The 21,679-nt window shown below is 35.4% G+C and overlaps 3 protein-coding genes across 3 annotated transcripts; 2 read left to right on the top strand and 1 right to left on the bottom strand.

The window, feature by feature from the left end:
- Positions 1-645: 645 nt before the first annotated feature.
- Positions 646-11,919, bottom strand: LOC141836300 (small RNA degrading nuclease 1-like). The gene is made up of 13 exons (XM_074723760.1): positions 11,529-11,919; positions 10,987-11,166; positions 10,828-10,917; positions 10,050-10,118; positions 8,630-8,770; positions 7,669-7,785; positions 7,531-7,600; positions 7,299-7,396; positions 4,979-5,113; positions 4,689-4,796; positions 4,500-4,604; positions 1,260-1,566; positions 646-993 (listed from the first exon to the last, which is right to left on the bottom strand). The coding sequence occupies exons 1-13, from the start codon at positions 11,559-11,561 to the stop codon at positions 902-904; spliced, it is 1,545 nt and encodes a 514-aa protein (XP_074579861.1). The 5' UTR covers positions 11,562-11,919; the 3' UTR covers positions 646-901.
- Positions 11,920-13,814: 1,895 nt separating this feature from the next.
- On the top strand, positions 13,815-17,397 carry LOC141836481 (putative 3-beta-hydroxysteroid-Delta(8),Delta(7)-isomerase). The gene is made up of 4 exons (XM_074723984.1): positions 13,815-14,127; positions 14,858-15,001; positions 15,107-15,215; positions 16,985-17,397. The coding sequence occupies exons 1-4, from the start codon at positions 13,971-13,973 to the stop codon at positions 17,241-17,243; spliced, it is 669 nt and encodes a 222-aa protein (XP_074580085.1). The 5' UTR covers positions 13,815-13,970; the 3' UTR covers positions 17,244-17,397.
- Positions 17,398-17,701: 304 nt separating this feature from the next.
- Positions 17,702-21,464, top strand: LOC141836361 (uncharacterized). The gene is made up of 2 exons (XM_074723830.1): positions 17,702-18,316; positions 20,486-21,464. Exons 1-2 carry the CDS (start codon positions 17,789-17,791, stop codon positions 21,152-21,154), a joined length of 1,197 nt encoding a protein of 398 aa, XP_074579931.1. The 5' UTR covers positions 17,702-17,788; the 3' UTR covers positions 21,155-21,464.
- Positions 21,465-21,679: the final 215 nt, after the last annotated feature.

The raw sequence follows: 21,679 nt of genomic DNA, 5'->3' as shown, positions 1-21,679 counted from the left end.
TGACTCTACGTGCACTTCCCGATTTACCCTGATGGCCGATGGAAAACTTCCATATTACCAAACTGGTCACCTTAGAGATAGTCAATAGGACTAACTGGAATTTATCATTTCGTTGATATCATTATACATTATGATTAAATAATAATTATTATAAATTATCTGAATTAATAATAAAGGATGATAATTTTAGAAATGATGATAATACTTTTAAATATTGATAAATAACCAAAACATATGTATAAGTTGAAGAAGAATTTAAAATTGTTATAAAAAATTATGATCTATTCTATTTTTTTAATCTTTTAAATAAGATTCAATTTATATATATATATCATTTCACCTACTTAACCATGTGCTTAACTGTCTGTTTTACTTAACCTCCAATTTTGCAAGCACCCGACCCTTTCGATATTATAGTTAAATTCAATTCCTAATTTAGCTTGATGTTTTATCAGTATAGTTTTCATTGTATACAAAAAAAAAATATAAATAAATAAATTAGATGAATTTCTTAATTATCAGATTATATAATTTAATAAATCTTTTTTATTCTACGAATAGGATATCTCCCAATGTGCAGTAATAACACCCAGAACGACTACTTTATTAATTACAAGACAAACCCTATTTAGTAGACTCAATGAATCATCTACAAAGTCAAGATAATTTTCTTTTACTTGATGCAAGATTTAACAAAAAAAACAGATTCAAAATTCCTCTACTCAGTAATGAGAAAACAAAATGAGAATAGCATCTGAAGCATGGGCCCTGATCAAATCCATCAAGTAATGGCAAACGTAAGGAACTCCTCTACTCAGTTCAGCATCACTCAGCAAAACAATACAATGAAGAGTAACAAAATTCCTAGAAGAGAGAAAAGAACACAAAAAGACTTGTCAGCTTACATTGTCTCCACTGTAGCAAGAGTCAGCAGTAGCCTTTGAAGCATCTCTCTCATCCAAACACACAACATCCTCTTGGCTGCAGTTGTACCTGCTAACCATGAAGCAAAAGTATACAAACTTCATGATTTAAAAGAGCATTAGGTTAATCTAGTAGTTAAATAGGCTAGAAGCAGTTAGATGAAATCTCAGGTAATTTTATCATTAGCTTCATCTTAAGGTAGCCCAACCTTCATGAGATCTTATGTCTTTGATGGAACATTTGATGATATGGGGTTGAAATGCTCAATAATGAAAAATAATAATGATATTAATATTAATTTTACAAGTTCTTTTTTTATGATGACTGATTCCTACCACACACATGTTGCTCTCTGGTAGCTTCGGAGAGAGCCTTTTGCAAATTAAATATTTCCTCTTCCCTTTGATGCAAATCTGCTCTCAATTTCTCGATCTCCTTGATATGGTCACAGGAAGATGAACATGTTTTTAGCTTTTTTGTGCCAGTGTTATCTCCTGATTGTTGCTGCGTGGGCTCAGCATTCTCGTCGTGTGTCCTCTTTGACGCGCCTAGGCCGTTGGCCATCTTGCGAACATACAACTGGATTTTTTTACCACTACTAAGTTTCAAGAAGACACATTTCTGGGGGCGACCACCAGAATCCTGATTATAAAAAGAGAAAGTAAAGATCATTGTAAAACCCTATAGTATCACTCACATGGCCTAAAATGTATGTTTACAAATAAGGGAAAAAGAACAACACCATTCAGTATTTTCCATCATAGTGCAACACAAGCCAACATAAAAGAAAAGAAAAGGTAATTCAAGATGACCAACTATTGAAACAGCTGTAATCAATGAATATACGATAGCAAAAGTAAACAACAACATCACATGCATCAGCAATTTGAACATTTAACTTGAGACTTGATGTAATTTCTACCTATGCATATATTTGGAGAAATTGAAATGCTAGTAATTTTGGAGTAAAGTTCAAGCATATATTGAGCAACAGAGTTTTTGACAACCAAGCACTGGCAATGGAATACAACTTGTTAACTTCAAAGCAGTGCATCTAATTTGTTATGCAATGGAAGTGAACATAACAGAGACCCACTATCATTCTTCTACTTGGACGGGCATGCACACCCAAATCAATCTTTTAATTAAGGCGAGGATAGTGTGAAGAAGCACAATTTGATTGTTATTATCCAGTAAACAAGGATACTCATGCCAAGTAAACTATTATAAGAAAAATAGAGGTGTCTTTCAGCATTCCTTGCCAGCTTCTATGAGACAAGGATCGCTACCTCCCCAGGCTGCTCCAGGCTTTCTTTAATTCACAACATAGAGAATAGTGGTATCTGAGCCAATTAATGTCAGGTGGTTTTTAAGTTCTCTCCGATTGATTTTAAGGCATTGAGGGAGTCTTAATTCCCAAACTTAAAACTTGTTCCCCCTGAATAGCATTGGAGAAAAGCTGCTCAGGAAACGGTTATCGCGCTAAAGCTTGAACTAAGTTCACCTAACCTGTGATGCGAGGGTTCATTAGATGTCTAGTTATTATTGACTTTTATTTTCACTATGCAACATTGGGTACCTTGGTCTTTTTTTGGATACTGCAACTGAGCCCTCACACTGATGGCAACAGCAGAGTAGTGATGCCTCCTGACTTGATGAAGTGAGATTGTTCCTTGAGTCAAGAAGCCATCCTGCTTGGGGAAGTTAGGCACCACAAATAACCCACAGCTAAGAGACCTGAATCAGTGTCAACCCCCTCCCACAAATATATTAGAGGTGACAAGTCCTTAGCCAGCAAGGGTTGTTCTTGTCCTAGAACAATAAGGTCTCCCAATAGAGAGAAGGGACTGGCTGAGGAAGCTTTTCAGATATTTAAACAAGCTTCCAGTTATGCCACAAAGGAGGCAAAATATTGAGTCTAGTAGTGGCTTCAAAGGTGCCTTTCCGCTGAGACAGTGATAGAACAGTACTTGTGTCACTCAGTTGATTTACTATTCCCATTGAACTGTGATGCAAAAGCCAAGCATATGTTCTTACAATTTCGCTGTATGTATACACCTTTTCACACTGGACTAGTCTAGCAAGTCTTATTGCAATTATATTTATTTTCATTTATCTACTACTCTCCTCTCGCATGCAATTCCATCATTTCCATTTTTATACTAGTAGACTTTAATTCCAAGGTTCTTGCTTCACACCTTGCCACATTCACATGTACTTCAGTATTGTTGAGCAGCTATCATTTACCAGTGAAGATGTCTACGATTGAAACAATAAATCAATATATTTTGTTAATTTACATTATACTGCTTCACATGGTTTGAAATCTCGTACCATGTTAGGCAGGGGTATCATTTCGATAAGTTACCGAAACTCGATACCACTTGGCAATCAGATTCAAAATCTCAAGCCATGCTATAATGTCGGTCTTTGATCAGAAAGATGTTCCAATATCATGTTGACACTCTGATGTATGGTGTCGATGACAGATTAGAGGTTAAAGGAGGAAGGAAATGAAATAAGGGGAAAGAGACATTGTTCCCACTAAATGGTATCAAGATTTAATGATTTATAAGAATGATATGTTTCGACCATTTCAATAAGCATTGTACAAGATTTAAAATCATGTTCGACAGACTCCTTCCAATGCTTCATCTCTTTCCTTCTTCAACTCCAATCTATTACCAGCACCATGCATCGAAACATCAGCATGATACTGAAACAATATCGTTCCGATCAAAGGTCGAAACTTCGGCCCGGCTTAAGATTTTGAATCTTTTGACCAATTTTAAATGAACTATATATTTTTGGTACATGAAGGAAAGGAATGATGTGTTAGGGGAAGAGGAATGACTGAATAGCTGATACCTTTCAGTAGTGACATGACGATATGGTACTTTTTGACATACCAAGCCATGAACTTGAAACTGAGACATAGGATAGCACATAAGCAATAAGCGTACCTTGATTAGAATCAAATTATCGGGTTATTAGTGACAAGTCCCACAAGCGTAGGTACACTGCTACCTTTAATCTCACATATGTTAAGATAGGAGTGGATCTATGAGTGGAGGGGTGATTAAAAACTAAAGAGGAAAGGATGTATAAATAGAGTGACAATCCAACCCAATGGGTTAATCATTTTGGATTGATGACCCTAGTATAAGAACAATTCCTTGCTCATGGCTAATGAGCCCAAGAGCTTGCTGGAAAATGGGGCATCTGTTGCCGATAAGCATAAGGGGGGCAATGCTGTAGGAAGTAGCACTGTCAAGCTACGGTTGATGAGTCTGCGTTCCCAAGGGGTCAGTACTTGACCTAATGAGAACATTGGAGGCCTTGTGATATGGAGAACTACCAGCTCCAAGCACCCAGAAAGATGCCAAGGTGTACCACATTGCTAAGAAAAGGGTAAATGGTATTTGTTTTCTCTACAATGGTTCTTTGTTAATGTGCCTCCTAAATGGCTACTTATTTTGGTTAAATAAACCATAATATAACTAGATAATGTCATTATTACAATAGTTTAGAATCTTTTGCAGTAACAAGAAGAAAAATAACCTTCAAAAGCAAACCTTAGTTAAATAGCCATTAATTTTGTCGAATGCCTCATCTGCCTCTATAAAATTATTGAAGACAACATATGTCGAGTAAGTTTCACCTCGATGCTTCATAGCAGACTGTGCAAGGGCAATAACTTCCATAAGTTAAATTAGTAGGGTTTTAACATTTTATGTGATTATTAAATATTAGCAAATGCAAACCTCAATTGTGACATCATATTCTCCAGAAAACAGCCTTTGTAACTCTTGAGAAGGTACTTCAAGTGGTATTCTGTGTAGCAGTAGTTTTGCCAAGTCATACTGAGGTATCTGGAGAATAACATTAAAAAACAGCTCAATTTAGGAATATAGGTATGGAGAAGATTATGTTTTGTTCAATTAAAAAACATCCATATCCATGTTCAGTTAAAAGCTAGCAATGAGTTAGTCCCAACTTAGATTATGGTTGTTTTGTTCAGTTTAAAATCAGCTATGAATTGGTCCCAACTTACTTCCACATCTGTGATAGCAATTGGATCGTCATGTCCATGTTCAAGCTTAGCAAGAACTAGTTTCATAGCAGCTTGTGCATCATTAAGACAATTATGTGGTTCCCCATCATTACGAACCGGAAAACCCAACACTACCTGCAGACCATGAACATGAACAACTGAATAGAATCCTGAGTTGCTGACATTCATATAGCACACAGAATTCCCTTTATAAAAATTAAAGAAAGCATTTAAAATGCACACAGTAATCCCCAACTCATGGCATAACAACTTCAGGCGTGCTAAAAAGAAAGTAGGATTTTGTTAATGCAACTTGAAAAGGGAAAAAATGTCGATGCATAACAAAAAAAATTTGCTCATTGAAGCCAGTTTAAGTCAATCATATCGGATTTATAATCTGGGTACAAATAATAATAATAATAGAAAAAAATCATGCAAATATATCTCTCTAAATATATAATACAGGTCCTATTAGTTCATGATAAATGATTTTTTACATAATTTTAGCTTTAAGTAAGTTCCACAAATGGGAGAATCAACTGATTCTTATATTGAACCTGAAGTTCCTGCAACTTATACAACTGAGGAAAAAAGAACCTATAAATCTCTATCTATATTAAATGAAATCTGTATTGACAAATTATTAAAACAAAATGAATACCTTTCTGTAATGATCATTATCTCAGTTCCCTGCAGTTGATGTTGTAACATAGTAGAAACGATGAGCATTTGATACTCAATCACCGGTATTTAAATTTTTTAATCGGATTGGTGAGATATGTTGCCCGCCAATATGAACTTAAGCAGTTTCTATAAAATCAATGTCAAAATAAATTGAGGTTTTGGAGATAAATTCAACTACAGAATTTTCATCTAGCTCTTTTGCCTGAAGCTACCAAGGAAAGCCAACCTATGGATATGAGGGATGAAATTTCTGATTTCATGTGGTTACTGGGGGGTAAATAAGGAAAACATATAGTGTTTACATGCCCAATAGCAATGTGGATCAGGACAAATAGAACCTCATGGAAAATATCAGTCCTCTCTTGCCACAAGCAGCCTACACACCAAACTTGTGGGAGTGGAGAATGGAAGAATTGCAAAGAGCAGTAGGATGGTCATGCAATCACACAGTGCCTCTGGTGCAATGGCAATTTACTAATGCTAGAAAACGCTCCAATATCAGCCAGCAAAAGGCTTACTTTTACAAATTTCTCTATGATATTTAAAGATTAAAAGAGGGGTGGTTCCTTAGATTTCTTGACATGCTACTGCTGTTACATTCTCAAAATGAGGCCTACTAGATACTGCAAATTAGGAATCAATTTTTCTTTGGTAATTGTCAAAAGTTTAAATCTTCTAATTTGGAAGAATATCTTTTAATCTGATTAGAGTATTCGGCATTTGGATACTTGTTCTAGTTTGGTTGGATTTTGTATTTTCAAATCATAATTTATTTCCTAGGTTGTCAAGTCTTTTTAGGTATGTGAGTAATTCTTACCCATTTGTTTAATTTTATTTTACAAAGTAGTTGGATTGGAGCATTCAAAAAGGCCCCAACTCTTCCCTTTGTAATTAATCTTGAAATTAATAACACTTTTTTCTTTATAAATTTATCATTGTGGAAGCTGGCACTTCAAGTTCACTCCTCCACAGCCTAGTGTTTCGTCAATTGGTTTTAGAATCCAAGCATGATGCCACCCTTTGATCATTATCCCTGTTTGTGCCCAAGTGCTCAGTTCTCCTTCTGTTCCTGTGTGTTGGTTGTGTCCACCAGAATGGATGGGGATACTATAGTGTCTTCTTCCCTAACTTACTGTGCATGTGCCTACACCTCAAATCCCATCACAATCCACACATTCAACTGGATAATAAATTTTCTTTATGCAAATAAAAAAGCCATATATAAATCCTTTTTTTTCTCTACATTTCATAGTTGACTCATTAAATAAATAGCACAGATTATGATCTTTCAGGCATAAAACCAGAAAAGGATGATGATAACAGTTGCCAAACAAAAAGAAAGACAGCTATTAGAAATTGAGAACAAGAAATGGATATATTAAATTCCAAAATAACAATCAACAAACTGCAAGGCCTTCATGGGACAAAGGAACCTAAGTGTTTAGGTGGAAGTTCATAACAGAGGAGGAATGAAGGAAATCATAGTATCTAAATGATCTAGGATAAAAACAATGTGAAGGATTGTTTCATAAGAAGAATCATTTGTAACAAACAGTAAACAACACTAGAATTAGCGTGCTAAATATTTGGGAGAAAAGTATAAGTACAATTACATGAAACTATTCTATTTACACACCTTGCACAATGTGTTCAAGGAAGGCGTATAGGTAGGTAAACCCGCAAACTTGAAGATGCATAAGGTGTCAATGACTCTAAGGTGATCAACTTTCAGGGCTGTAAAACATAAACCGCGCAGAAGGTCATACATCTCATGTACTTTATTTTGGGTAAATTTTGTTTAGATTTAAGGCTATGAGCATACAAAAATTAGATGATAGGCTGCAAGCTAGTAAGAAAGCAAGACATACCTCGTAAATCATTATACAAGCTATGGCCCGCTAGGATAGTTCCATGTGATAAAAGTTTCTTCAAAGATTTCTGTATAAAGGATCATTAACTACAGAAAAAGAATGCAATACTTTATATGTAAGTGGAGAATGAATTACCTGTATATCAGCTAAGGAGCAAGTTACTCCTTCCAAGTCCTCTGAAGATATCCCAGTAATGTTAGTTCTGTAATCAGCAACAGCCTTCATGGGATTTACAAGCTGATCAAGTTTGACCTGAAGGTAAACAATTAAATGCAAGCATCACTTAATGGTATAAAAACACAACCTAATAATCCAGGCATCCACTTGCATTTGTTTCTCTGTGTGCAGGCATATATGTTCATTATAATCGGCTAATGTGTATGTATTAGAGAATGAATTCAGCTCAAATAACTTGATATCCAAATCTAGAAGAAGAAAAAAGAGGTACAACATGAAGATCAAAATTGTCTAAAAAGCTCAGCGAGCTAGAAAACTGAAAGTTTTCAATTTTGAGCATTCCCTATCTCTACTGCCGTAAGTTTAATAGAATTTCTAAAGCAAACACAGAAAACCATATAATGTATTACATATCAATGTTAGAACATGGCGAGTTCTTTTGTACTGCATTCTTAGTACTAGAATTTTTTCAGTCACAAATCTCATAATGTGTGTTTACAGTAATTAAGAGTTATCAGCATTTATATTCCTAAAGACTATGTGAAGAAATAACATTTAAAAAACTACAACCAAGTTACAGTCAAATCGATGCATATACAGAAGACATTCATGGCTGATTCCGAATCAACACTTTGACAAAGCTACAAGATTTCCATTAGAACAATCAGACAGATTGGTTACAAATTCATTCCACTATGCAAACTAAGAAATCTGAGTATAAACTTCATTCTACAAATATCTTTCCTCAATATCTCTCTCAAGCATGGGTGTGAAAGGTTGTCTAATGCATTGGGCATGCTTAAAGTTGCAAAGAGAAACATCATAACCCCTGAGGTAGCTTTTAGCATTCACTTGTCATTTTGGTTCTATAGAAAATAGCATTGTGAATTATTTAATATAGCATTATGTAATATTCTACCTGCAAATCTTGATCTACTACACATACTTTCACCACTGCTTCAGTACCATCCTGGCAAAGGACCATCTCACAATCAACTGCAAGCATAGTTTCTGATTTAGTTGCTTCAAAAATTTCACCTAGGTGAGTAGTTACCCACTCCTGCAAAATAAATTACCTAATTAGGCGAAATTATGGCACAAACATTCATAAAAAAATGGTCATGCACATACATCCATAACTCAGAATACTTGAGAAAAATACATTGCATATCTCAAGCAAAGAACACATATGAGAAACAGAATAGAGGTTAAAAATTGTTTGCTATTCAAAGAAGTATTAATGAGCATTTTAGATTTTTTTTATTCTGATTGTGAAGGCTCTTCTCTCACTCAGCCAGATGACCAACATCAGCAGTTGTTATCAATAATACATCCAGACAACCAACATCAGCAGTTGTTATCAATAATACATCCAGACAACGTGAAACTTAAACATGATCATTGCAAAATGATACCAATGAAAAAATTAATTAATTAAATTGTGCTAGAGGGGATAAACAATAGCACCAAGATAAATAATAAATTTAAAACATAATGTCCAAAACTAATATATATTTTATTTGTATACTGAAAACAAAATGTAAGCATCGCAAAATAAGATTAGAAATATAGAAACTAAATTTCAATCTTGATTTTGATTCAATGCTTTGATCATATCAATTTCAAGATGACAGTGGAAGAATCAATCTGTTATTAGAATCAAAATCATTGGAACACTAAACATCCAATCAATTGCCTCACAGAAGTTTCTACGAAAACTATTATGGTGAATCCCAATTACACTTGCAGTTCATACATTATGTTTTGGTCTCCACAACAGACAAATGGAACATATAACACTAGCAGGAACTAATGTGATATACTAGCATGTACCCTTACATAACTCAAAATCAAGATAAACATTCATATCTTCAAATCGTTCTAGTGTAATTGTGCATAGTTACACTTTTACTCACAAATAGTCCATGTATGTAAAAAAAACAATGTCCATCTCATACAAAGTATTCTGAACGACTACGAACAATAAGATATCGAGAAGTTCTTCTGCCAAGGCTAGTGTCAAGTTGAGCCAAACACAACCAAGTGCAAAAAAATCGAGAATCCTGAATCATAAAGATTAAGAGTGTATAATTCCAATAGTATGCCCAAGCTAAAGATGATATTTGTGCTTTGGGCTATATTTGCTTAGAGATATTTTCTTGTTGAATCTCCAAAAGAGACATAGAGCCAACTGTTACCAGGTACAGATTATCGACTAATCAATATCTTGGTTATGTCCTAGGAAAAGAAAATTTTACATATATTTTTTTGTATCTGAAACAAGAAAATATATCATTAAAAGATTACATGCGAAAGTTTGCAGTAGAAGATGAACACACCTTATCGTAGAATGGGAAACAGAAGTGTTCTGTGTATTTTGGATGTTCCATTGTCAAACGGACCAACCTCTGCAATTCAATATGCTTAGAACATTACCATCTGAAGGCAACTAACTTTTTCAATAAACAAAGACAAAAAAATTACTAACAAAGCAAAAACGAGGGCATTAATCACAAAATAGGTGATATAAACAGGTTCTGGAGTATATATTTTAATTAACAATATTTTTCAAGTTTTCAGAGTTACGGAAGACTCAAACAATGATAGCATTAAAGAAATTGAATTCTGAACATCCTAACCAATTCCTATATCCATTGAAGCTAAACCTCAATAAGTCCAATCTGGGTAGATACAGCAGAATCATAAAGTATTAATCATTAATCTAAAATGTAAAGATATGCTTGCAAACAAAACTACATATCCAACTGAAAAACCTATACTTGTGAACGGCCAATGGAAGCCTTTCAAAAGGCCAATTAAGGTCCAACTATTTCATAGTAAGAGAATATCAAGGCATCAATTTATAACCAAAGGGGCAAACTTACATGAGAAACAAATATGTTTGATACAACAATTTTGATGGTAGATAACAACACTGGCGTAACCAACTGGTAGCATTACAATAATGTAGAAGGCATATGCAAAAGGTTTTCTTCTTCTTTTGTTTAATATTATTTATGGATAATACTTCTAATTCAATAGAATAGAGTACTTCTACAGAAATCTAAACACAAACAAAATCAGAAAAGAAATTTGGAAAAAGTGTGGATTTCCTACCTGTTTAGGTGATTCAAGATGTAAGCAATCCTTGATGAACTGCTTCATTGCATTATGATCATTGTTCCTTCTAATCATTTTATTGAACACCTAATTCCACAAACACAATTTTCAGTGCCAAATACAACATATCACGCAAGAACCTTTTTCAGTAATTACTTTCTGTTCTTCTCTTGTAAACGACTGCAAAAAATCAACCAAGAGCTCTCTTGTCCTCCTAGTTGGGTCACTTAAACTAGAACGAAATTTCCTATCATGACAATGTAGGAAATCCTTCCATCCTCCTTTAGCACCTTTCAGTCCTTGTTTTTGGGTTAGTTTCACAATCTCAGCAAGAACCTACAACAGTAAGTTTGATAGAGCTGATGTTAGAGAGAAAAATGGCTTGAGCTTGGCATGTAAAATTGCATATCCAAATGCAAGAGACGCTCTCGTATATACTATGATCCACCAAAGAGGTAAATGTCAATCGTTAAAAAAAATAATATTATACTAGCATATAAATGTTGATACACGTTAGGAAAATAATTGAAAATTAGTAGCACGCCACAGAAGAACAAGGTGCATGCCTTCTGCAGTTATATATATAGCTAATCAGAAAATGTTTGGATTAATTTTTCAACATAATACAAAATGTGATCAAAAGAATGGAACTTGAAACAAAATTATGACAATAATAATAATAGCAAAAAAGTGTATACCTCCTTGTCGGCGCAAGCAATCGCCTTTCCCATTGTACTCGATACTTTGCCGAGAGGCGAGAGAAGATAGACGGGGCCGTCTCCAGAAAAAAGGATGAGGCTTCGGCTCACGATCACCCTAAGCACTCCCTCAACCCCTTGACTTCCAGCTAAGAGAAATAGGTAGAAAGGAAGTAGAGTAGCAGCAAGAGAGCACTGTGGGAGAGAAAAGATGGGCTCGAGGGGTGGGTTTAGGTTACATCCGCACCGGAATCTTGATGCATACTAAGATACAGTCAAACTTATCAATTTATCCACTAAACTTCACATAGCCAGAGGTCTGGCACAGCCGCCGGCGAAGAACGAGTGAGACATCGACGAAGAGATGGTGCAAAAACCCTAGCCGCCAATCTTCCAGCACGAATTGGTGCTCGAAATGACGAGAATAGAGACACCTCAACGGCTAATTTAGACAATCTTAGCGCGTTTTGATAGAAACGATGAGGGGTAATTTGGTCCTTTCGCCCATCAAGGGCAGTTGAGATTGTAGAAGGGTAATTTGTGCTTTCCGTTTATGGGCCAAGCCCATATATAAAATTAGATTAGTTTCTTTTTGCAAAATTCAAAAATTATTCAGAAAAAAACAGAATCTGTCATCTCAATAATTTTATATGGTCGATACTACAATTATTTATGAGAAAAATGTTATCTTCTTAGATCATCTTATAGTCGTCCTATTTTTATTTTTTATCAAAAAAGTATATCCTTCATTATTATTATATATAATATTACTTATTTTTATCTAAATCTTCCACTTAATTTTTAAAATTATCAGATGCATTGTAAGTTACAAAATCACAACTATTATACATATTATAATAGTTATAATCTTGTAACTACTATAACACGTCTGACATATTTAACATTCAAAAATATTCACGTTATAACAGTTAAGGTTACATAGCTACTACAATGTAAATTCAATTTTATTCATCTGTCATTCACATTGTAGTAGTTACAAACTGTATTTGTTATAATATGGATTCAATCTGTTCACCTAACATTTATATTATAATGATTACAAAAACGTAATTACTATAACATAAATATTTTTGGATGTTAAATATATTGAACGTATTGTAACGGATATGACTATAACTATTACAACATATGTAATAGCTATAATTTTATAGTTGCTATAAAGTATTCTATAAATTCAAAAATTGATAATAATACTAGAGGGAATTGAAGGTAAATATACACGATAGAATAATAAAGTAGACGTCTTTTTGAAAAAAAAAAATCAAAGTGGAGTGTCTATTTAATGATTTTTTTTTTTTTTATTTTTACGGTAAAATTATTTAAAATATGTATAATAAAAATAATAAAGTCTATGTCTGATAAGTGAAATTTTAAAATTGACTTCTAGATAAAATAAAGTCAATATGTTATATGTAATGAATTTTATATTGTTGTTCAAATATTTAAAAGTTCGATAATATATTCATCATTCTAAAATTAATTTTTTAAAATAAAAGTTAGATATTAAAATGCACTTTCTTTTAAAAGATTTTAATATATTGATTAAGATGATATGATAGACAAATGTATTTATTAAATTCTTATAGAATACTGTTAACCAGTTTTAGGCTGGTATAGTAATTATCCACTTGTTCTATAGAGCAATTGCTATTGAATAATTTTTTAATACAATAAAATATGATCAATTTAATTAAATTGAAGTAATTTAATTTAACAAAACTCAAACATTAAAAATAAGAATGAGATGTTATTTTAATTTTGTTTTCAATATAAAAAGCTCTTTTGAGGATAACAAAATTATGTGAATTTAATTTTCACATGATTAATCGTCACGAATTTATGTAAATCGATCCATCATGATTACTTTGGCTTAACAAGCACTAGTACTTCAGTCGTGTCATAATTACTATAACTCCATTGTAAGTTGTAGTAAAATATTAAAGCAATTTTCATAATGTTATTTTTTAAATTTTAATAATTTTAATAAAATATTAAAAAATATTTTGATATAAAAGTGTTATATCTATTGTAATTTTAATAATTAGAGGGATTTTACAACAATTATAATTATAATTATAACTATTATAATATCAATTGAATTAAAAGTATTTTAATATGTTAAGGCGTCATTTTTTTATTTTTTAAAAAATGAGTTAAAAGGGTAAAAAATATAAATAAGGGACGCTTTTCCCAAGTTTCTATATATGGAAATATTAATTATTCAGGGAGGCGACTTAAAATCAACCTAATCCATTTAAACAGGAAACCGTGATCTACAGCGACTCTGCGAGATCGGCGGCGAGGGAGTTCGTCGGTGTGATCGAGATCGGCGGCGAGGGAGTTCTTCCTTTTCTTCTGCGATCGGTGTCGGTAAAGAGGAAGCGAACGAGAAGAAGCAGTTTAGAAGAGAGAGGTGAAGCAATGGAGGGCGAAGTAAGAGGAGAATGGGCGCACCCCTACGTGCCCAAGGATCTGGAGTTGCCGGGCTACGTCCCCTGCTTCCTCTCTCAGATGGATATCCTCGTCCCCTACCTCGGCACCTCTGTGCTTCTCGTCTCCCTCGTCTGGATCTTCTCCGGTACTTGGAGTCTCGATCCCTACACCCTTCTGTTTGTGTTATTCCTTGTTCTTCTCAATTACGGATTACCTGTGACCAACTTGATGGAGTAACTCATTAAAAGATTCGATATTCCGGCGCATTTACTGTCTAAATATTGTATTTTGTCTTCCTTTCGGGGGAGTTCTGCAGCTTGTGTGGAGATTAGCCAGTTACAAAAGTTGAATCTGAGTCTACGCTTTGACTAATGTATTCTTCATGTTCACTTTTCTCACTTTCTCTACCTTTTACTATTAGACGTGTGAAGGAGTGTGGGAGATGTCTCATCTCGCTTTAGTTGGTTAGATTTTTTTGTTTTGCAAGAAAACACTCTCTAATTCTGTTCGTACCATCTTCTGCTTGTAACAATGCTTCCGAGAGAAGATCTGCTGGTGTTTTGAACTTTTTCTGGTCTTTACTTCCTGAATTCTTTGCCATCCTTATTTAAGGGTGTTCCATATTCAAGAGGTGTCTGCTTGATAAAGTTAAGAACGATGTTATATTCTTGGTATAGGTAATGTTTAGGGTTTATTTTGACCCACTGGGAAAGCCATTGTGATTAGAACAAGATGCTCTCTTTTTCAGTTCGACCAAAAAATTAAAGAACAGCAGCATATCACATGATTAAATCAGATGCAAAGTTGGATCGATATTGGAATTAGTACTATTGCTTTATTAGTTTGCCTTTTAGCTACATGTTCTTCTATGACAGGGCGATCAAAGTTGGCAAAGACTGATAGGTTGCTTATGTGCTGGTGGGCATTCACGGGGCTGACACATATAATTCTTGAGGGTTACTTTGTTTTCTCTCCTGACTTCTACAAGGAAAAAACTCCACATTATTTAGCTGAAGTTTGTAAGTGTTTGACCAGTGATTTTTCTGTTTAACATACATATTTGGAGCTGTTTGAACATAATTTAAATTGAAATTTGTATCTTTTATGTTCATCTGAAATATCAGGGAAGGAATATAGCAAAGGAGACTCAAGATATGTTGGAAGAGATGCAGGAATTGTCACTGTTGAAGGAATCACTGCCGTTTTAGAGGGTCCAGCCAGTCTTCTTGCAGTGTAAGACATTGAACTGCTTTTCTCTACTTGTAAATATTAGTTTAGATATACTAGGGATGGTCTAAGTTGTGTTTAGATATACCTGGGAGGTCTAAGTTATGTTTTGCAACAATAAATTGAAAGTAGATTGCAAGAGTTGAACATGCAAAAAAAAAAAACTAGTTAGAATTATTATCTTGTGTTTTAAGTCCGTATTGAAATGATTTATTTGATGGTTTATTATTCTATTGTAATTAACTCCACTATTAAGTAAATGACATTAGTTAGAAGTTGAAATAGGTCAAACTATTTGGCTTTTAGAAACTTTTGCACAATAGTTAAGTGCTCAAGTTATTTGGGATGATATTATAGAGGGTGAACCTGCGTTCCTCTCCCCAAAAGCCCAAACATTAGCTTCCGATCCATTAGTGAGGAGTTGTGGTTTGCGTTCCCCAAGTGCTAGCAAGCCACGACATTGTCAGCAAGGTGAGACACTACTACCCTTTGCTTGCATGTGAGTAACTAGAAAGGGGTCACATCAAACACTATTTGTGAGTACGACCATGAATCCTTTTCCCTGCTTTTGTACGAGTGTCTAGACACCACATAGGGGATAGTGATACCACCTTTAAAGGGTTATTTGAAGGTGAGTGCTAAGTTGAAGTAATACTTTCTTAGGCATTACCAAAAATAGCTCCCTTATGTCAATTTGTGTTGTGCAACTAATCCAGGAGCAGAGTGGCGAGAAATTGTGAGCACTTAGTTTTCAACATACAATCTTTCCATAGGATCCTTATCGCCATTGTGCAGATCCTCCTCCATTAAGTAAGATTACCATCGAGGAAAATGCACACAGATCTCGATTAGGAATCCTATGGAGGCGGCTCCTTTGGTCTTATTTACTTTTAATTGCTTGTGTTGTTTCTACTATCCTTGATGGCACAGTAGATGTCAATGGAATTGTCAAGACAGAAGAATTCCACCCCACAGATTAGCATTGGATGCCAATTGGATTGTGACAAGGATTCTTGAGTTAAAGCTAACTAGTCCATAAGATCAATTCTATTTAAATCTAGGGTTTCTCTGTAACTTGAGTCAACTAATTAAGCTGATGCTAGTTGAAATCTTTAAGGTATTTACCTCTAAGAAAGGGAGAGGGATCTGGCATGTGAGATAATAAAGTATTATACTATTCAAATCAAATTATTATTGTTCTTCTTCCCAAAGTTCTCTCTTAGGTTCCAAGTCTAAATCATTCTTTCCACCCTTACTCTTGTTCTTTTATTCCATACTTTTCGCTTGCATTAGTTCTGTGAACTTTTTATGGTTGAACCTCTATTGCTAACTCAGATATCCTGCTAACTGTGCACATTAGATAGCCACCCTAGTAGACGTATCCTTAAATTATTTGCTATTTTCCATTCTACTCCTTTTAAAGCTCCAATGAAGAATTATATTCATCGTATCTTATATGCATTAGTATATCTTTTTCCCACCAGTTATTTGTTTGTATGCGACAGTCATATGCTCTATGACAACAAAGCAGAGTTCAGAAATCTTCCTTGCGATAAGCTAAAACAAAAAGCTAGCTAGTAGTCTGATGTCAACTAGAAATTCGTAAATGCTGTAACTTGAACAGTATGACAAGATTTGCGATAACAGAATAATATTTTCGATCAAGAGTAATTGACAGAGTAACTAAACAAAGCTTAAGCTTGAGTCGAGAAGTTTTTTGTCATCCTCATCAGTATCTTCAGTTTGTAACTTCAGTTTGATGTGGTACTTTCCAGGTACGCAATTGCTACAAGAAAACCCTACAGCTACATTCTTCAGTTTACAGTTTGTCTCGGACAGCTCTATGGCTGCCTTGTTTACTTCATTACTGCTTTTCTGGAGGGAGACAATTTCGCGGCTAGCCCGGTCTATTATTGGGCATACTATGTGGGAGCAAACGGCTGGTGGGTTGTCATACCGCTGCTTATCGCAACGAGAGCTTGGAAGAAGATAACCGCAGCGGCTCAAGCGGAGAAGAAGTTAAAAGCTGGATGAAGAAGTTGCCAATTCATGCAAAACTTGTTGTGTTGTTGCATTCTTTCCAGACTGGGATCAATGTCGTTATGGAACTTGAGACTTGTTATGATGCCTTTGATTCGCAATGTCGGATAGATGTCGAATAAAAGAGTTATTCTTTCGAAATAGATTATATGGGAGAATAAGGAAGAAATAAATATTTTGTTGTTTACTTCGTGAATTATAGATCACGAGTTAGAATTGTGAAAATAATCTTTGCAATATAAGGTGAGACTGCGTATAATAGATTTAATATTGTTCTTTTGTTATTTCATTGAGTGAGTTAAAATGCTAAGAATTTTTGACTTCAGGGGTTGTTTTGAAAATTATCAAAGTTTTGATGGCGTTTTGGAAAAAAAGTAAAGACGAGGGGTGAAGTTGAAATTTTCTAGGCATTGTGCGAGTGACGTCATTGTTGATGCCCCTGCGATCGCGAAGAAAATCCTCACTTTGCCCTGCTCCTCGGCTCCGCCGCCGCAGATCTCGCTCAATGCGGTAGCCGGCCGGCTCCTTCCTCTCTCGCCATGGGCTCTGCCCAGTCCTCGCAACCTGGGGTCGTGGCGTCCGACGACGATGATGACGAAGAGGAGGTCGGTGTGATGTCCAGGAACCCCATCATCCCCTCCAAGGAGAAGGTCCTGGAGCAGGAGCCGGAGATCCTCCCCTGCCGTGCTGCAGCTTCTCCTCTCTCCCCCCAGCCTTCCGCGGCCGGAACGCCTCGGTTGCTGGGCCCTTCCATCAAGGTTTGGGACCCATGCAACGTACTCCTCCTCCCCCCGCCTCCTCCCTTGGCGCTTTTACCTCGTGGCGTGGCCTCTGTAGCGGCGGATCGGATCACGGAGGTGATTCTGATTGCCCATGGCGAGTGCGCTGCCAGTATCCGGGCGGATCTGGTCGGAGGTCGGTGGGAGGAGGCAGCGGGGCTGACCTCGAATGGGGAACGGCAGACTAGGGCTTTGTCCGTCTTCCTCAAGTCGCAGGGCGTTAGGTTCGACGAAGTCTACAGCTCGCCCTTGGATCGGGCGAGGGCTACTGCTGCTCTTGTTTGCAGGGTAACTTCCTCCTTTCTTAATTACTTAAAAATTTCTGCTCAAATCATAAATTTCTGTTCTTCTACACCATGTTTGATTGCGAAAGACGCAAATTTTCAGTTATATTAATTCTCAATCTGGTTCAGATCTTCGAACTGCTACTCTTCTATTGTGTGCATTTATTCAGAAATAACTGAATGAAAATGGAGCCACTTCCGTCATATCCTAAACCAAGAGAATTCGTTTAGATGAAAAAAATCCATTATTACTGTTGAATTTTGACTGCATGTTTTTTTTTTTATTGAATTATGAAAGGGTATCAAAGATTTCTCACCTATGTGATGCTCATTGGAAGGAGTCTTGGATCAAGGTAGCCTGTTTCAACTCATTAGAAATTATGCATGTGGTATCATCTTTGAGTTGGTTGGAATCTTTTAAGTTTCAACTGGAACTGAATTGATGATTTTCATGTACTAGCTCAGAAACTGAAGTCATGTCATACATTCACATGCCAAAAAATCCCAATCTGATATTTAATGCTACAACTATTGCAGCAAGGGCCACGTAGCATTCAATTGCTCACATGGAGTCTTTGTCTTAGAACTTGAACAGAACCCTAATGACGAAGTAGCAAACTTTCCAACTTTCGGCAGTGATGAAAAGATCGAACCTTTTGACTGCAGGTTGAGGAAGAGACTGTATGACTCAGCGTAGCACAATGTATCTTTTCCACACTCACATTAGATGATACACATGGAATCTAAACTTCTTTTATAAACCCAACCCCTAATGAAAACTAGAAAATAAATAGCCAAATTGGGAAACACATTCGAAACACAATTATCCCTCTAATTAATTACTAAAATATAAACGGTGCCGACTCTAAATTACCAAATAATTCACAATTTACCAAACAATAAAAAACAGTTTAAAATTCAATTGGATTCAATGTAGTGTGTTTTCTTGTACAGGACGTTCCTAGTAGACTATCTGGAATTGAATGATCTGTCTGCTAATTCTAGAGTGGACTGGTAAAAATTGAATGTACTGCTTGGTACTATATAGTTTTTCAACCCTTTCTCCACCATCATAATGGTTTTATTTATGAATATATAGAGACCTTATTTGTACTTCTACCTCATTACTTTTTTGGAGTAATGTTTACCTGTGATATATTAGATTAATTTCTAAGCTTCTAATGTTTGAAAAACCGCCCAGGGGAATGCATATGCTGCCATCTAGATGGTCTGGAGAGGGGGTCAGTTTGCATATGTGATATGCAGTCCCTTGTTGGCTGTAGGTGGTTCAACTAGGAAAATTACCTTATTTTAATTAGCCGCATAAAGTTCAAACTGACTCGACAACATATGCAAAGCACCAATATTTTTATCAACCTGCCTATTTGCATTGGTTACTTGGCTTTAGCAGTAAAAATTTGAACTTGTGTGCATATTGAGGATTAGATTTATGGTAAAACTAGAAAATTATAGTATTTATGTAGTGTTTATAATGTTTTATATCTGATTACTCAAATGTTCTAATTTTCACGACATTACCATAGTCATCTATTGACTTAATGTATTTATCCTTTATCTTCAGGTTTTAGTTGGTCAACCGTTCCTGTGCCCCATCCATATACATGAACAGGGGTTATGAAGTAGAAAGATAGTAGGATATAGCATGCCAATAAAGAAATGCCGACCCATGTTTAAGCCTAACTTTGGCTGCTGCCTTCTTTCATGCTTACCAACCTGATACAAGAGTTAGAACCTACATTATCAGCAAGATGTTGGCTTGCTCTCTTGCACCATTGCTAAAATCTTTTAGGACGATTTATTTTTAGTATTCTTGGATTGTTTTTCCAGGTCATGCCATTCTCCACCTCATCTACCACAAATTATTAGATACTTTTCATTTTACTTAGATTGATTGATAATAAATATAGCATTCGCCTTCTTGCTATCATGAAATCATGTGACAATCTATTATATTGCAGCAAGAACAATAATGAACTATGTAATTTAAACATGTAAAGTGAGTTTGATTATTAGAGAATAAGCCTTTCATTATTCATCAAGTTTGATCAACTTTTTATTTGTTGTAGCTAAACTTTGGAATGTTCTGGGATCCACATCAGTTCTGCTTCATTGTTTCATTTGTTGCATTACTTGTTATTTGTCATATATGTAGGAGCTTGGTTTCTCCGAGGAGCAGATACAATCATCTGATGCTTTGCTCGAGATTAGTCAGGGGCAATGGGAAGGTTGCCTACAATCAGAAGTTTACACCACTGAAATGCTTAATTTGATCGAGAGGACACAACCTGATTTTTGTGCTCCTTCTGGAGAATCACTTCGGCAGGTGGCATTTCGGATGATTGAATTTCTTAACAGGACAGTCCTGAGATTATCTGAGAAGCTGGCAGTGGCTGATATATCAATCCATCGAAATGAGTCGAAGGAATTATCACGGAATAGTTCGACTAATTCAATTCAAGACGGGCCTCACTGGGATCTGCTATACAGGCTGAACCGGTCATCTCTTCAGAGGAAGAAATCCGGTAAGAGCAGGCTTCAATATGTGACTACTGGAGACAATGAGACGGATGAAGAGTTCTCCCCCAGTGAAGTCACTCAAGCAAACCTCTCTGATGTCAGTAAAAACATGGTTTCTTCCATTGGACTCTTTACTCACGCAGTTCCAATTAAATGTCTTCTCACTGGCCTTCTGGAATGCAGTCCTATGATGTCTCAGAAACTCACAATTGATGATTCTTCTGCCACAGTTCTACGTCATTCTTTAAGAACGGGATGGCAGATAAGGAGGTTGAATGACACAGCACATCTCAGACTTCTTTAGACTGAGACAGAAGGATGATGATAACATGGCAATTAGAACTTCCTACCTTAATATGTTCGGAAGAAGTTCCGATCGTGTCTCTCGGGATGATTTACACTGATGATATCCAAAGCCTGAAAAATTTTCCAATTGAGATTTGTGGAAACCGCAGAAGATGAGGTGTTCATAGTGCAAGGAAGATTACATCCTTGTGTTTGGTTTATTCTGTATTGTGCATTATTAGCTCCAGTTGCGACTGGGTAGAGGATGGCCTCACCGTTTTTATTTCTTCTTTTTTTTTTAAGAAAAAAGAGCTCCAATTGGCATATTATATTTGTGTATACTTTTTTTTCTTGCAAATTCTCAAGTTTTAGAATGTCCAGATGCATCTAAATTTCATATTTCTCAAAAAAACAAAAAAAACTCATCTAATTCTATTTTACTCTCTGACACTCGATATTTTTTTTCTCTTTCATTCCTATGCAATATTTAATATCTTTCATTTTCTCTCTCTCTTTAACGTGAAATATTATTTCTCTCTTTTTT

This window comes from Curcuma longa, chromosome 10 (genome assembly GCF_044706935.1).
Source record: "Curcuma longa cultivar G26 ecotype Majalengka, Jawa Barat chromosome 10, ITB_CL_G26_1.1, whole genome shotgun sequence".
Lineage (NCBI taxonomy): Eukaryota > Viridiplantae > Streptophyta > Magnoliopsida > Zingiberales > Zingiberaceae > Curcuma > Curcuma longa.
The sequence above is the reverse complement of the archived record's forward strand: the minus strand, read 5'-3'. Positions and strand labels throughout refer to the sequence as shown.

Excerpts from the sequence above, each read along its gene's own strand:
- LOC141836300 (XM_074723760.1), bottom strand. The coding sequence starts at position 11,561 with ATGGGAAAGGCGATTGCTTGCGCCGACAAGGAG. Across the intron at positions 10,918-10,986 it reads TTACAAGAGAAGAACAGAAA|GTGTTCAATAAAATGATTAG; the intron begins GTAATTACTGAA and ends TTGTGGAATTAG. Across the intron at positions 4,797-4,978 it reads TTGCTATCACAGATGTGGAA|ATACCTCAGTATGACTTGGC; the intron begins GTAAGTTGGGAC and ends GTTATTCTCCAG.
- LOC141836481 (XM_074723984.1), top strand. The coding sequence starts at position 13,971 with ATGGAGGGCGAAGTAAGAGGAGAATGGGCGCACCCCTACGTGCCCAAG. Across the intron at positions 14,128-14,857 it reads CCTCGTCTGGATCTTCTCCG|GGCGATCAAAGTTGGCAAAG; the intron begins GTACTTGGAGTC and ends CTTCTATGACAG. Across the intron at positions 15,216-16,984 it reads CCAGCCAGTCTTCTTGCAGT|GTACGCAATTGCTACAAGAA; the intron begins GTAAGACATTGA and ends GGTACTTTCCAG.
- LOC141836361 (XM_074723830.1), top strand. The coding sequence starts at position 17,789 with ATGGGCTCTGCCCAGTCCTCGCAACCTGGGGTCGTGGCGTCCGACGAC. Across the intron at positions 18,317-20,485 it reads CTGCTGCTCTTGTTTGCAGG|GAGCTTGGTTTCTCCGAGGA; the intron begins GTAACTTCCTCC and ends TCATATATGTAG.